Source organism: Galeopterus variegatus, unplaced genomic scaffold, assembly GCF_000696425.1.
Source record: "Galeopterus variegatus unplaced genomic scaffold, G_variegatus-3.0.2 Scaffold12095, whole genome shotgun sequence".
NCBI classification, from domain to species: Eukaryota; Metazoa; Chordata; class Mammalia; order Dermoptera; family Cynocephalidae; genus Galeopterus; species Galeopterus variegatus.
Genome location: NW_007738206.1, coordinates 5,675 through 21,950, shown reverse-complemented (window position 1 = coordinate 21,950; position 16,276 = coordinate 5,675). Strand labels below are relative to the sequence as shown.

Here is a 16,276-nt window from a genome sequence, read left to right as displayed (position 1 = left end):
AAACAAAGGCCGTTAGAAAAAGCAGAGGCAGTTGAGGTATACGATATATTAGTTGGTCTCACTACTTTTTGAATATTTAACCTGAAATAGACATAACCTTTATTTATCAAATAAGTCCAGCATCCTGCAGTCTGATAGGGCCAAGTCACTTTTCCAGGATTTTCATCTTGCCAGCAGCAGAAAAGCACATGCAGATAGACAGGTGACATTTGGAGAGCCAGGCATGCCAGATTTTGGGTGGTTACAACAGAGGTCCAACCTGCTGTTCTCCTTAATGAAAGGAGGGGAAACTCAGACTAGCAAAACTGCTATAAGGGATATCTCTGCTCCGAATGTCACGCCGCCCAGATGTCGCTCGGCAGGTGGAGATGCAGAGAGAATGAAAATGTAGCCCTGTGTATGTGGGTGCTAGTGCATTGCAAGGGTGAACAATCAGTCTGTCTTCTGCAGTGTGATGAAAACAGTGTGGATCTTGGCCATATTCATGTCATGAAAAAGGACTTTCTCAAAGAATTCTCACCCCATATCCCCCCATAGACTGCCATGCATACATGCTCACAATTACCTGCATGTAACTTGTTTCAAGTTTTAGTATAACTTTAACATTTATTTTAACATATTTATGTATATATAGAGATGTGCTTTTTCTTTATAGAAAGTACAATCATATTACACAAAGAGCTCTACACAAAATACAGTTATTTTTAATATATCTCAAAACTATGTTATGGATATTTTTCATCTTATTTTCCTTAGACTTATCTCATTTTTTAAATCAAATTTTTGAGCAAAAGTGCATGATCATATGAGTTAGCTGTTCCCCTATGGTGAGCCTTTAGGTTGGCACTAGAATATGTTAAGATGGGCATGGCTGTGTTCTCAGTAAATTTCCACACAGTTTCTAGTAGAATGAAGTCAGCAAGACTTGAAATTACCTTTTGCAACAGAAAGCTGAAGTTATTGTGATTGAGTTTTCTTTTACTATAATTATTTTTCTTCAGTGTTACGAGATGACTTCCGGCAAAACCCCACAGATGTTGTAGTGGCAGCTGGAGAGCCTGCAATCCTGGAGTGCCAACCTCCCCGGGGACACCCAGAACCCACCATCTACTGGAAAAAAGACAAAGTTCGAATCGATGACAAGGAAGAAAGAATAAGTGTGAGTTAAATTAAAATCCTGACCTAAAGAGATTACATTCCAAATCTTAAAATGGATATATTTTATTCTTAATTTGTTGTTAATAAAACTATATGTGAATGCCAATTGTCATTTATCATGTAATAAACTTTGGGATGAGCCTTCAAAGAGACAAAAATTATATAGATCTCAAGTATATATGATATATTAATAATTTTACAAATCTGAATAGGTAAATGTATCTTTGCAATAGGATATTGATGTCATAGCTCTTTTTCAGATCTCTGAACACATGTAGCACGTGCATGTTAAAGTGTGAAGTGATAGCCATAAACCATATTAACTACAAAAGTCTCATTTTACACTATTTCCAAAGTTTTAAGAGGAAATAATTTAAGATGGTGAAGCAAATTTAACTGATACGAAGTAAAATCAAAACAAAAATGACTGACTGATTCTGCAGGTTAGATCATGTAGAAAAATACTTTATTTTCAAAGGAAATTGACGACCCATTTCATCAGTTGATTAAGATTCAGAATGAAGCACCCAGAAACTGGTAAAGAAGTAGAAAGGATGATGGCATGCACTCATTTTATTTTTTCAGAGGATCCACTCAATATTTGTATGTGAAGTTTGTAAGTGAGAACTAATTCACTGAAATAGTACGTAATGCCTATTTATGATAGAATATAATGCCTATTATATTATATTATATATAAAGGTATATAATATATATTTAGTAGTATAATTTTAATATTCGGTACAATAACTAATAATGAATATGTTTTATTTAAGCTAATGTCTCATTTCACTGAACAAATATGCCATTTTAATCAAAAGTGTGTATAATCTGGGAGTCTATTATCTTTAAAAATATATTTATTATAAAAGAGGATTTTTCTTATGTGCACATTGTGAGTACAGTATAACACGGAACCGAATAGGCCATGTAAGAGATCAGAACATATATTCATGTTTCTGGCTTGACTGTTAACTGTGTGAGGACCTTGTGAGAACCAAAGAGAATTTGGTCCTCAGTGGTACGTGCTTGGGTACAAAACTTGTGAAAATGTGCTCCTAGTGATGGAGTTAAATCAATATTCAAAGGATTCTAGTTCATGTTTGTAGAATTTAGCTTTTGCTTTGTGACGAATCACCCCAGATTACAGCGGCTCATAATAACCATTTTATTTAGTCCCTGATTCTGTGGATAAGTTGATACTTCTGCTCTCAGCCAGTTTGGCTGATTTCTGCTAGATTTTTTCATCCTTCTGTGGCCTGTTCAGAGGTGTGCTGGCAGTTGGATGATCTAGGATGACCTTACTCACATGTCTGGCAAATGTCTGATTCTCAGCTAGGCAACTTCATTCTCCTCCTCATGACCTCTAATTTTCCATCAGGCTAGCTTGGGCTGGCTCCCATTTTGTCTCAGGGTTCCAACTGCACCAAGAGAAGCCAAGTCCCAATGTGCAAGCACCTTACTTCTGCTGAAACGTTTGCTGCAGTTCCACTGGCCATACTGCAAAGCTCAATTTCAAGGGGAGAAAATAGCCTCCGTGGCCATTTTTATAATCTACCGTCATGCTCTACTGGGATATAATTAAGAAAAGATTGATGGTCTTTTTCTCCCCCATAAAAAAAGGTGAAAATCTCTGACTATGACATGACATGTTTTAGAACTTGAAACATCTCTGTTGAAAACAAACCTACGTAAGTTTTGTTTACCTATAAAATTAAAAAAATCATGGAGAAAACCAGCATGCTCTTATCTCATATCTCTTTAAGAACAGTCAATCATTGTAAAGTTAAAATTCTTGAATTAGATCAATACAAAAACAAAAATAAAAACAAAAAAATAAACTGGAAAAGAAGCTATGAGAGATAATACACTTATTGAAAGCTAACCTCTGCTTTAATGTTCTCTTTTAGAAAATAGACATTTTAATATTGCATTTGTTTATTCAGTCAACAAGTACTTCTCATTTAAAATATATTTAGGGAACATCTAATAGATGGCAATGATTTGTACCAACTAATACTCATCATTTTATAAATTTTACTTGTTTTTATCCAATCTGCTCTTCTCAACAAAAATGATCTTTTAAATGCTATTAAGATGCGAAAAAGATGTTTAATACTAACAATTGAAATGTAAGCTCTAGGAAAGCAAAGATTTTCACTATTTGAGTTTCTGCTGTAACCCAAGTGCCCAGAACACTGCCCACCTCACACAGGTACTCAATAAATACCTCTGAATCAGCCGGATTTCATTATATTATCCAAAGCAGATATCTTGTCTTCCTTTCTGATGACAAATGGCGATAGCAATTCATTCAACAGAATCTCAATGTGAGGACAAACCACTGGGATACATGTAGTGGGGATAGTCACAGAACTTGTAATAGGACCAGGCAAGAGAGAAGAAGGCTGCCCTAAAGAGGTATGCCTAGGAAAGGAATATGGAAACTAATTGTGAGGGTGAATTTAAGAAAAGAAAGCACACATGCAGATGCCAAAATAATGGGAGTTTTGTCTTAGATACTTAGCTATTTTCTTTTGGAAAGAAAATACACTTAAATATTCTAAATTATTTATTAATAACATTTCCCTCCCTCCCTCCCTCCCTCCCTTCCTTCCTTCCTTCCTTCCTTCCTTCCTTCCTTCCTTCCTTCCTTCCTTCCTTCCATACCTCCTTTTCCTTCCCTCCTTCCTATCTCTCTCTCTCTCTTTCTCTCTCTCTCTCAACTTGAACAGATCCGTGGTGGAAAACTGATGATCTCCAATACCAGGAAAAGCGATGCAGGGATGTACACCTGTGTTGGCACCAATATGGTGGGAGAAAGGGACAGTGATCCAGCAGAGCTGACTGTCTTCGGTAAAACCCTCTTTTAAATTATAAATTGCTTTTCATATCTACTTTTCTTTTGCTTTTTAATATTCTTATTAATACTAAAAGCCAGGCCATATATGGATGGTTACTCATGAATTCTGATAAGTAGTGACAGCTTAGAATTGTCTTATTTTTTGTCTTATGGTTGAAATCTTTGATGTGAAAATAAAATTCAAATATTAATTCACCTACTTTATTCATATTTTGCCTTCCATCGAAATGTAAAAAAAAAATGCTCTTTCTCAAAGTCTGTTTGAGGTATTACATCTGTCTAAAGTTTATCACTCATTCCACTATGATGCATTTATCAGGTATCTATTATATGTCAGCACAAGGTAAGGATTTTAAAAGAGAGGGCAGCACAAAAATGCTTGATCTCTACTTTAAAAAATTTTTAATTGAGGTATTTATAGTTTTAGCTCATGACAAAAATACTATCTATTCACACACACATATAAAATCAAAATTAGAAAAAAAAGACTCATAAATAAACTATGGTGTTATGATATTCATGCTCCTTTAACTTTAAAAAACAAGGAACTCTTTAGCAGGAGAAATTTAATTAATAGGATAAAAACTGATTAGATTTGTACCTCAGAAATGGTGGCAAAAGCATTAGGAAGGAAAAAATTGAGGACAATGAAGATGGCCAAGTAAACAAAATTAGTAAAATACTATGGGACAACTGTAGCAAATTGAGAGAGAAATAACGTGACAGAAAATTGGGAAAAAGAAAGATCTTACAAATACTGGAAAATGAAACATTTGTTTAGAATACATTGAAGTCCTATTCAAGTATCTGTATGTAAATATAGATTCATATATATATAGATACACACACCTACATATATATGCATGTGTGTATATATATGCATGTGTGTTTGTGTGAATCTTAATAATATATTTCACTATTGCAGATACTATTTTATTTTTTTAAGGTACAAGAGATCACTGTGATTTTTAAATTACTTCTCTGTGCCAGTAAAATAATCTTGTGTTTCTATGCATGCTATGATAAGATCCCTATTTTTGGTCATTACCCCAGGACATGCCCAAGGGTAGCACCAAAGTCCTGCCTAGGTTTCTAAAGAAGCCTCTTTTGCAGTTTGGGAGCTGCCATCCATAGTGTAATAAGAGCACCACGATGGAAAGAGCTGTCTTATGATTTCCATTACATTTCAAGAGTAAGGGTTGTGCTTTATGAATATGTACCAGAGTGCAGGCCTCTCTTTTCAATCACTCTGAGTACCGAGTAATCTCTGGTAATACTCCCTGTGGATACTAAGCAGCTTGAAGTCCCAAATGACAAAGCCAGGAGAAATCCCATCATTCGTTAAAGGAATTGAATAGCAAAAATAAAATTGCTCAAAGTGTGCATGTAAATTTTTATCCTGCAGAGCTCAGACAAGTATCAGTTTGCCCCTAAATTTCATGCAGTCATCTTTAAGAGTCTCAAAATGTGCTCCACTCTGTAATGAATAAAATACAGTTTTGCCTAGTAGGATACGAAATTAGTGGTCACTGAACATTAGCATTGAAAGCCCACAAGTACAGCTCTTCTATTTAAAGAAACACTCATTGCTATTTCTCTGTAACTACCACAGCTTTGGAATAGAAAATGTGGCATTACAGCAGTATAGGCTGCCTTCAGAAGGAAATTGAAAAGGTTTAAATGTCAATTAGACTTACCAGTGATGTGACCTTGTAATTAAATATTTACCCTCCTTTTCCTAAAGACATTAGAATAACTACAGGAGATCCCTAAGCGTGTCAAGAGTTATGTAGAAAGTTTGAAATTATTTCAAAAATATCAACCAAAGAGATTGAATTTGTCTAGAAGCACTTCCCCTGGAAGAATTGATTTAAGGAGCTGAGAAATATTTATCTGATGGTGTAAACTAGTCAGAAGTGACCTGCGGGATTATATGTACAATCTTATGTTGAGGGAAAAACTAAAATTCCATTATTGATAAGAAAGCAACATCCAAACCCAGTAGAAAAACAGTAAAACAGAAGTGATTGTCCAAATCAAGGATGTGACAAGCATAGCATGAGAGACCCTTTTTGAAACTTGATCCTCTCCCTACTCTTAGAGAAAATAAAATAAACAGTATGCTATTTGTGGTGAGGCCTTTATTTTATTTTGGTGCTGTTACATCCAGTACATGTTGTCTAATAAACCTCTTTATATTTCATCATTGCTAGATATTATCATTTCTGACCTAATGTTTATAAAAGTAAAATTGGTTACATTTTAAACTCCACCCCCATCAATTTTATTTTCATATAGCAACAATTCCCCTTTAAAAAATCTGGTTACTTAGAACCACTCTGTAGCTATAGAAGGTTTTTGAATGTTCTTTGCAACTCAATCTTTTAAGATATGTTATACAGAAAATGCAGTTGATGATATTTAGTTGTATAAGATATATAATTCACTTATATATGTCAAGAAAAAAAAATAAAAGAAATAAAGATTCTTTTTCAACATAGTAGCTATCTATTTTCTGAGACATATTGCTGGAAAAAAAGAATTTTCTTCATTTTTCAAGTTTTTGATTCATTAGTAAGTGAGATTGGGATTTGAAGTTTTGAAGTTTGAAAATTCAACTTATATTTTCAAGTGTACCCTTTTGACAAAGACATGATCAATGTAACCTAATTTTCTTTCTTTTTTTTTTTTTTTTGGTGGCTGGCCAGTTCCAGCTGTGCTCTAACCAACTGAGCAAACTGGCCAATCCTGTTATTTTCAAGTGTTCCCTTTTGACAAAAACATGATCAATGTAACCTAATTTTTTTTTTTTTTTTTTTTTTTTGGTGGCTGGCCAGTTCCAGCTGTGCTCTAACCAACTGAGCAAACTGGCCAATCCTGTTATGTAATTTTCAAAAAGTTACTTTACCATTCTCTATGAATTATTTCTTATGTTCATCCTTTGGAAATATCTGGCTATGAAATAACATCCTAGTTAAATGGGAAGTATCAAATCTAAAAATTGGAAGTAGGTATCATAGTCTAAAATGACACTTAAATCCATGGCACAGTGTAGGTACTTTCATAAAGAACACCCCCTAGTAGTTTACATATGTTAAGTTCGAAAGATCCTAAAGGCAGAGAAACTAGAGTTGAAGTACATAATTAAATTTCTAATTATGGGTAGATTTTGAATATCTGCCATCCAAAATTGAACTATTTTTTAAAAAATAACCAAAAATAATGTATTTTTTCAAATGATTTTTAAAAAGGATACTTTTTTTGTCAAAGTGACACATGAAAACATATTTTATGTGTAACATTTCTAATACATAAGTATTACAAAACTTACAATGACATGCATAAATATTTTGCCCCACACCTCCTCCAACACACACACACATATTTCTCGTCTTTGAATATTCCTGCCCTGCAAGTCTGTTTTATCTTTGTCTTGTGGGATTTATTTCCATATTTTTGAATAAGTGCTTCTTCTGCTACTTTAAATGTATCAATTTTATACCTTATTTTACTTACTAATTTAGAAGACAATGATTTGGTCCACTTATATCCCCTTCCCACTTTCTCACCTTCCCTTTCTCTTCTTTTTCTCCTTCTGATGTACTAACTTCAGAAACATTGTTTATATTAATTTTCAGAATTGAGTTATTGTAACTGAATATTATCGACTGCAAGCTAAGTGTTATACTACTATGATTGCATTTCTTTTCTGACACTATACCATTTACTTATGTTTGTCTACACCTGGCATGAATTCTTGAAATCTCTAACATAATTTTTTTAATCTTCTAAATTCTATTTTTCACAATTTAGCAGTTAAGTCACCTGCTCACTACACAGCTTTCTGGAGGCCTCAGACCTCCTGCCCAATCTGACTGAGCTAGATGTTGTTTAGGTCTGCTCCAGAAACTTCATCCTGATTTTGTTTTCCTTTTCTCCCATGCTGGATCCCCTCTTTCCTGCATCTGGTATTTGTTTCTTTCTTAGTTAACCCCACTATTCAGAAGTGTTTCTCTTCTGCCTTCTGTTTAGAGCCTAGAGTACATCCCAAACCATAGTGCCTTCATTCTATTCAAAGTGTACTTAGAATTCTAGTTTACAATTCTATTTTAGTTATAGAATTCTAATTTTAAAAATATTTTTGCTCAGAATATTGAAGTTGTCACTGCAATATCATTTAACTTCCTGTGTTGCTCTTAAGAAGTCTAGTGTGAGTCTGATTCCTGTATCTTTCTATGTGAGTTTTTGTTTTGTTTTGTTTTTTTCTCTTTCCAAAGTTTCGGTATTATCTCTTTATCCCAAGTGTTCTGAAATGTTTCAATACCATGTCTTGGTTTGGCACATTTTTCTTTTCCTGGCATACTCTTGCTGAGCAATCTTAATATGGAAACTCTTGACCGAACAATTTAATGAAATTTTCTATTTTCTCTATTCCATTTCTGTCGAAGATGTTTTTCTTAATTAGATGTTAAAACTTCTAGGTGTTTTTTTGTCTCTAATTTTTACTTATAGTGTCCTGTTCTTTTTTCATAGATGTTATTATAAATTCTCTTGTATCACAGAGTTTTTTAAACACTGTGTTTTTTTAAGTAAATATTTCTGTGGTGCTTCTCTGCCTTTATTTCCTTTTTCCTTCCTCCTCCCTGCATTGTTCTTTATTTTTTTCCACTGGAAATTTTCTTCAAATGGTATGTGATCTATTGTTGTTCATTCATATTTAATTGCTGTTCACTGAGAAGACGATTGGAAAGTATGTGCCAGCTGATGATTTTCAGTGGAGGATGTTCAGATTGGGAACTAAACATTTTTTAGGAGATGAGGACAGAGATTCAGGATGGTGATGCTGATTTTCAGTCATTGGATGAAAGATAATACTGATGGCCTAAGAGTAGTTGAGATATCCAGAGATAAAGCTGTGAGGGAAGATGTCTCAGAAGCAAACTTCAGGAAATATCTACTAACCTGTGGCTTTATTTAAGAACTCAAAACATAAAGTGTTATTAAAATCAAGATAATTGTTAGGCACAATATTGGTTTTTTTTTTTAGTCTATTTCTTCCGCAGCAACTATGTGCCAAACCCTGTTTAAATGCTTAAACATAGTGGTGAGTTGCATAGACAGGGCTCCTGCTCTCAGCTGGACTTTATTTAAGAACTCAAAACATAAAGTGTTATTAAAATCAAGATAATTGTTAGGCACAATATAGGTTTTTTTTTAGTCTATTTCTTCAGCAGCAACTATGTGCCAAACCCTGTTTAAATGCTTAAACATAGTGGTGAGTTGCATAGACAGGGCTCCTGTTCTCAGCTGGATTTTCTTATCATGTCATGATATGATTTTCATATCGGTAATAACATAAAACTAGCTCTAAAAATGGTGAGAGGCATTTCTATTCCTTTGAGAACATTTACCTATGTTTGTCTTTGCTTTATAGGATGGATTTTCTCAGACAAAGAAAATTTTTGGTGCAAATAAATTATTGCAGTCAGGAATTATTTAATCACATTCTGGTGGTTTGATCATTATCATTATTTCTTGGAAGGGCACAATAATTCACATTCACTGCCTATCAAACCCACACTTTCCTCATACATGCCCAGTTAAATAAAAGGGCTAGCCATCTGACTTCCTCATTTAATAGACACTACAGTGTGGCAGGTCTTTCTGGGGCAGCTGAAGTCAAGTTAAGGTTTACAAGCAGTGGTTAGCACTAATGTCCTTTTATTGCATAGCTTTGGTCTTACTGGACCTAAAGGACTCTACCTATGTAATTATTGCCACAACACTACCTTTATAATGTCAAACAAAGTTTATTCTAAAATTGTGAAGGTCATCCTAAAAATAGCTGTCATAGCATAGCCATTGACAGTCCTATAGCTGTTCATGACTGAATACAGTTGAAAAGAGAAATTTGTTCACCAAACACCTAATTTCTTTCATTGTAGCATGTAAATAAGAAACTTAAGGGATATTATGCAACAGTATTTCAGATTTATGCTATTTTGTATTAAATTGAATATTTTGCTTTCTGAATATTATTGACATAACTACAATGGTACTTGGCATTTGATTTTATTATAGCCACATATGAAGTTGGGTTTTCCATAATGCAAATTTGGAACTATATTGACATGACTACTTGAGAGCTGTACTTTACAGAGTAACACACTGGCAAACAACAGTTGTCTCAAGAGAGATTAACCTTGTAAGCACGTTATGCAGGTGATTCAAATCCAGTTAATCTCACATAAAAAAAATGTTAATTGCATTGGCAAAGACATTGCCTCTGATCACTCCACAGTTATATAATTAGAGATCAGCTCATTCAGAAGGCCTCTAATCTAATTGATAAGCAGTCAGCAAACAACCCTTGAGATTTCTCCCCGTTTTTCAATATGCGGTCAGACAAATGTGATAATATGGAAAAATTGGTGACCTTATTTTGATGTGCCTTGAAATTGTTTGCTTGTTCAATAGTTCAAGATTTTCATACATATTCATTTTAACTGTATAGAACTTCATGGGTACAAACTCTAAGGAGCATTAATGGGTTTTGAATGTGATCATCTTACCAACTTACTGGATGGTTCTATTTTCAATTTACTTTCTAATCCCACCAACTTTCCATTTCTTTTCAGATGATTTTGAGACAAAAGGGGATACCAAACACACTCTCTTGTAATTTTTGTAATTTGTGTCTGTAAAGGGCTCGCCTTTGTGTTTGGCTTATGATAACAGTAGCCACTATAAATGCAAAGCATTTAAAAATACATTTTTGGCTTGTACAACTTCTTTGGTCTTTAATACTCATGTTTCTGTTTTCAGCTTTTCTAGGAAAGAACTCTGGTTAAGGAAAATGGAAAACAATTCTTACAAAAAATTTTTCTTCTATTTAAATTAATTTTAGTCAAAGTTATAATTTTTAACATAATTTTTTCTGTAGGCAGTTATGAAAATTGCAAAGCAGGTGTTTAGTATGATAAAAAGAAAACAGTTGAAATAATGAATAGTACAATTTAGAGATAATTGCTAGAAAGGGTGCTATGGAAATTCTTAGAATAATCCTTTAAAATTTGTGACCAAACTTCAATATATCAGTAAATTCTAAAGTTACTTTGTTGGATGGCACAACCTAAGATATCCAGGTATATAACCCATCTTGATGTGTCATGGGTATGCAAGTGACTCTCATATTGGTTATTCTTTACATCTGGTTTTTTCTATTAGTTGAATTACATTTTCCACCATGAGCCAATGTCAGGGTTCCAAAAATTATACCACAAGCTCTCCTGTGGTTATCCAGTTGCTAAGCAACTAGACTCTGCTTGAGGGCAGAAGGAATGAGAGAAGGTTCATTGTGAAGTTCTCCACTCCTGCTGAGCTCATCAGAACAACAGCGGGGGATCCTACATCTTGCTTCTTCTTGAAATTAGAAATCAGGTGCTTCCACATGTCTCCATATAAAACAATGGGGTTTAGAACATGTATGATAACCAAAAAATCTTTAAGGATCCTGATGGTGTCCTTTGGAGAAAAAGACAACTTAATTTTGTGACACGCCTAATGTAAAGTTTGTCCTTCAGATTAATTGTATGTTGCGATTTTGTGACTGGTAGCATGTTAAGGGAGGCATACAAAAACTTTGCCAGAAAATATACATGAATATCTTAATGAAATTAGTCTCACATATTGTTTTGCAATTTATTTTATACTCAGCATAATGTCATGAAAAGTTTACACATTATATAGATGGGTAGCTTTAATAGTCTGATGACTTAATCGTTTTTTAATGTATGAATTTGCCACAGTTTATCCTAAAATCCCTCATTTCCAATACCGCCAGCATTGCTTCAATGACCCTATGTATTTCTTATTTTTGTTGCAACTATCAATTATCAAAGTCATTGTTCTGTATTGTTATGTATTGCAGAGAGTCTGCAAGTAATGGTTATTTTGGTTCTTCTTCAATACTCTCTTTTTCTTGCTGATTACTGATGTTGGCATGTCCATCTTCTTCCTGACTTCAATGGGCATGACTTCAGTATTTTACCTTTTAAAATAATTTTGGCATTTAATTTCTGACCAAATATCTTCATTATGCTTAAGAAGTTTCTTTTGATTCCTTCTTTATTTATATTTTTTAGATCCAAGAGCTATATCTACAGATATGATCATATTTTTCTTTCCCCTACTATTATATAAATAGCCTCCTTTATCTTATTAATTCAGAATTTATTTCGATTCAAGTAAAAGAAATGTGACTAGCAATGGCTTACACATAAAAGGATCACTTTTCTCTTACCTGCCATTTCTGCAATGAAAGGATCTCACACATACACATACACACCCTATATCCACATTGTACCTGTCGATATGTTCCAATTCACTAAATGGAAAGTTGAGATTCTTTCTAGACTTTTGTTTTTCACCCTCCACATTCAATGGATCACCCAGTTTTCATCTCTCTGTCCGCTTTTCCATATCCCCAGAACCACTGTGTCAGTTTAAACTGAAATAATTTCTTACCGTAAACCTTTGACCTAATTCACTGCTTCATATTTCTCTTCTAATTCATCTTTCACTGCTCTGCCAACATGATCTTTTTCATATGCTTATTAAAAATGCTGCTATCTTGCTTAAAATCCTTCAACAGCTCTCCATCACCCTCAAGGCAGAGCTGACTTTCCTGGACACGGGTACAAGGCCCTTCATGCTAGCTTCGCCTCCCACCACTTTTCCGATGTAACGAAGCTGCTGGCTATTCACTAGCCACCAAGATCGAAGCCAGGCGTAGGAGAGGCTGTATGAACATGTGCTGAATGAATGAGTGGAAGACAGAAATGCTTCTCTTTCTCTTTCATCAGCATGCCGGGCTCATGTTAAAATCAGAGTGGGCAGAAAGGGTCTCTTCCTGAAAAATCATTTTTCAATCTCAAGTGATATCAATAGTGGCTTAGCCCTCTTTAACATTTGGTTAATGCACCTTTTAGATGAATTAGATGAATAGCCCCATGTGATAGATAAAACAGAAAAAGTCAGTCCTGCTTTCATAAGCAAATGACTCATTTTTACTGTTAATATTTGGAGCACTCTTAGGATATACTAATGCTATTGCCTGTTTATTGCCAGAAACTACATAGTATCAACAATGCCATCCCTAAAATAGCTATTTGGGGAACATAGTGTCCAGAGTTCAAAAGGATAACACGAAATCATTCCATCCAACATGAAGATTTGTTCTGTTGTCTAGGGGGCACACTTGGAAGCTGAGTAATTCTGACTACCGAAAGTCTTTAGATGCAATCATGTTTTTCTCTAGTTTTTATGTGTTGTTTGTAAATTCTGCATTAAAAAAAACCTTTTCATGATAAAATCCTTTTTGCCATATTTTATGGATTGGGATTTTGAAGTTTCAGAGTACAGGTATGCGAGCATATGCACATCTGTGTTTTGAAGAAAACTATGATCCTTACTGTCAAATTCTCTGTGAAGAGATACAGTTGTCTTCCTTCTGATGACTGGTTTTACAGCAGTAAAAATATTTCTTTTGCAACTAACACATTTGTTTTATAAATATGAATTTTGATTTAGTCAATAAAATTATATACTCTGTCTGTAGTCTTAACATACATTAGTTCAAATGATTTATTTTCTTTGAAGGTTTCCTGCTGAATACGTTTCAGTTTTTGTGCCACTGTATTCAAAATTCTAAATTGGAAGGTTCGAAACTAAAGTCCTAAGTGGCTAAATATAGCCAGATGGCCAGATAAATTGTGTCAACTCCCTATGGAGCTCATATTTCTTTTCCTTGACTTAGTTTTCTTTCTACTTCAATAAGTAGCAATATTGCACCTGCCTATGACTTGGAGATATGTACTAATAAAATTTAAGTGGTAATTTTTCCAGTGTCAGACCTTTACCAGAAAGGGAGGAAACTGGACAAGGAATGGAGGTGTTTAGAGATATATACAACTACTTTTGGTTTTATGTTTCTCTTAGGTGGTAATATTCTTATGGATAGGGATTTATTTTCTTCTTGCTATATGTAAAGGAATGCTGGAATAAAATTTAATAGTGCCACATACAGATTAACAACAACAAAAATAAAGGACAGAAACACCAAAGCAGAATACTGAAGAAATAAAAAAACATAAAAGTTAACTAAAAATGGGTAAATATTTTCACCACTTAGGAGAAGATTATTGGAGACCTTAGAAAATTATGTATGACAGTAAGCAGTTTGGAATAAATAGTAATGACAGTCTCTGTATTTAAGAGAAAGAAAAATCAGGTAGACAACTTGCCATACATGAAGTGAAAATATTCATAACATTTATGTATGAGAGCACCCAATTTTTTAGCATTCTTAATGGAATATTAATATTTGTTTCCTTTTTAATGTTTTCCACTAGTTTTTAGTTTTTCCACTTTGACCCATGATAATAGATTAATCATTTTTAAAAAAATATCTCCTTGTTTCTGTTGAATTCAGTGTTCTGATTTTTTTGTGATAGGATCCACCTCACTTGAAAAATCAATTTAATATTTTTTTCCATAAGGCTGTATGGTTTTATGTACAAACCATAGCTATTCATTCCTGTGTTCCAAAATATTTCAATTTATTTAATTATATTGAATTCATAAGGCCTTATGAAGACATAGTTAAGGTACAGAGTTAGGTACCTATGTACTAAAAATAAATAAATAAAATATTTACTTTGCTTTTTTTTATAATTTACCAACATGATGTTTTATAATTTAAAACATCAACAACATTTCATCTCATTTTACTGTGTGTTTTTTTCCCCCCCAAGAACGACCCACATTTCTCAGGAGGCCAATTAACCAGGTGGTGCTGGAGGAAGAAGCTGTAGAATTTCGCTGTCAGGTCCAGGGAGATCCTCAACCCACTGTGAGGTGGAAAAAGGATGATGCAGATTTGCCAAGAGGAAGGTAAGAATATCATAACCAATAAATAATTAGAAAAGAAAAAGACATCCACAGTTCCACCATGCAACACTCCTGTATGCTGCGGTATTATTTTCACACATAGGATTTTTACATATGCAAGTCATGTGTCTGCTATTTCTAAATTAAAGTACTTTAGGCTCTTGATGTCATTCTTTCAATGAATTTCCACATTACTGCCATCTATTATCCCCAAATACAAGGATTCCTGAGGTGCTTTCTGTCTCATGGTGCTTATAGGTGTGGCATTCTGTTCTTGCTGAATTCTTGGCCACCCATCCCACTTGCCTCCTTCGACAACTGCCCTTTTTCCATGATGCTTCACCCCACACTGGATTTCATCTACCTAAATTGCCCAAAGCATCTCAGACAAAAGGCTGTTGAGTGTAGCTGATTTTAAGGTGTGGAGTAAAAGAAAGATCACACCCAGCACAACACTGAGAAGGCAGCAAGTAGTTACATCACTGTCTACATAGAAAATTTCCCACCAGGGAGCTCCTGTTACTTTTCCCTTTCCAACTCTTCATGGAGACACTTACCTCCTTCTCTTCCTTATTCTTATCACCAAACTCTAAAACCCAATCTCTCAGGTCTTGTCATCTTTGATAAGAATAATTTTAATTCTATTGTTGTTTAAATTTTCCTTTGTAAGACCTTGCTTTTTAGAGTCAAATAAGTCATTCACGTGTTTTTTTTTTTTCCCTATACAAGAACAATTCTATCTTTAAGGTTTGTTTTGGTTTCCTCCTATTCTTGTCTACTGAAACTGCAGCCATCACACCTTCTACAGTTATTGTCTGCATAAAATTGCGCATTCTGCTTTTTTTCTAATTTTTGTTTGTTTATTTGCTTTTTGTTTTTGTCACTTTGCTGCTAGATATCTAGCTTTAAAGAAATGTCATTGTCTGGAGAGGTTTGTGAATGTGAGGGTCCTCATGTCTTCTCAGGGGAGAAGCTGTTAAAAAGCAAGGAGAGTTTACATAATTGAGTTGTGTTAGTGCCCATCTTCTCTGGACAGTTGACAACTTTCTTCAAATCTGAGAGCACATAATGGATAATTTTAAATATTGATGCAAGATTAAGAGATTAATTATATAGTAAAAGTTATCCTATTGTAGACAAAGGTTAATTTTCAGTTATTGGGAGTATATAGCCTTGTTCACTAAAGGAAAAAAAATAACTTTAATTTTAAAATAATTTTGGATTCACAGGAAAGTTACAGAGTTAGTATAGAGAGTTCCTGTGCACCCTGCACCCAGTTTCCCCTATAGTTAACATCTTTCATGA

General features: G+C 34.1%; 1 protein-coding gene across 1 annotated transcript; it reads left to right on the top strand.

Moving 5' to 3' along the window:
• Positions 1-223: 223 nt before the first annotated feature.
• On the top strand, positions 224-14,974 carry LOC103610938 (roundabout homolog 2-like; the record flags this gene model as incomplete). Its single annotated transcript, XM_008594994.1, has 4 exons — positions 224-362; positions 1,002-1,159; positions 3,894-4,014; positions 14,836-14,974. Coding segments are annotated over exons 1-4 (557 nt in total), but the record flags the coding sequence as incomplete, so codon positions are not given.
• Positions 14,975-16,276: the final 1,302 nt, after the last annotated feature.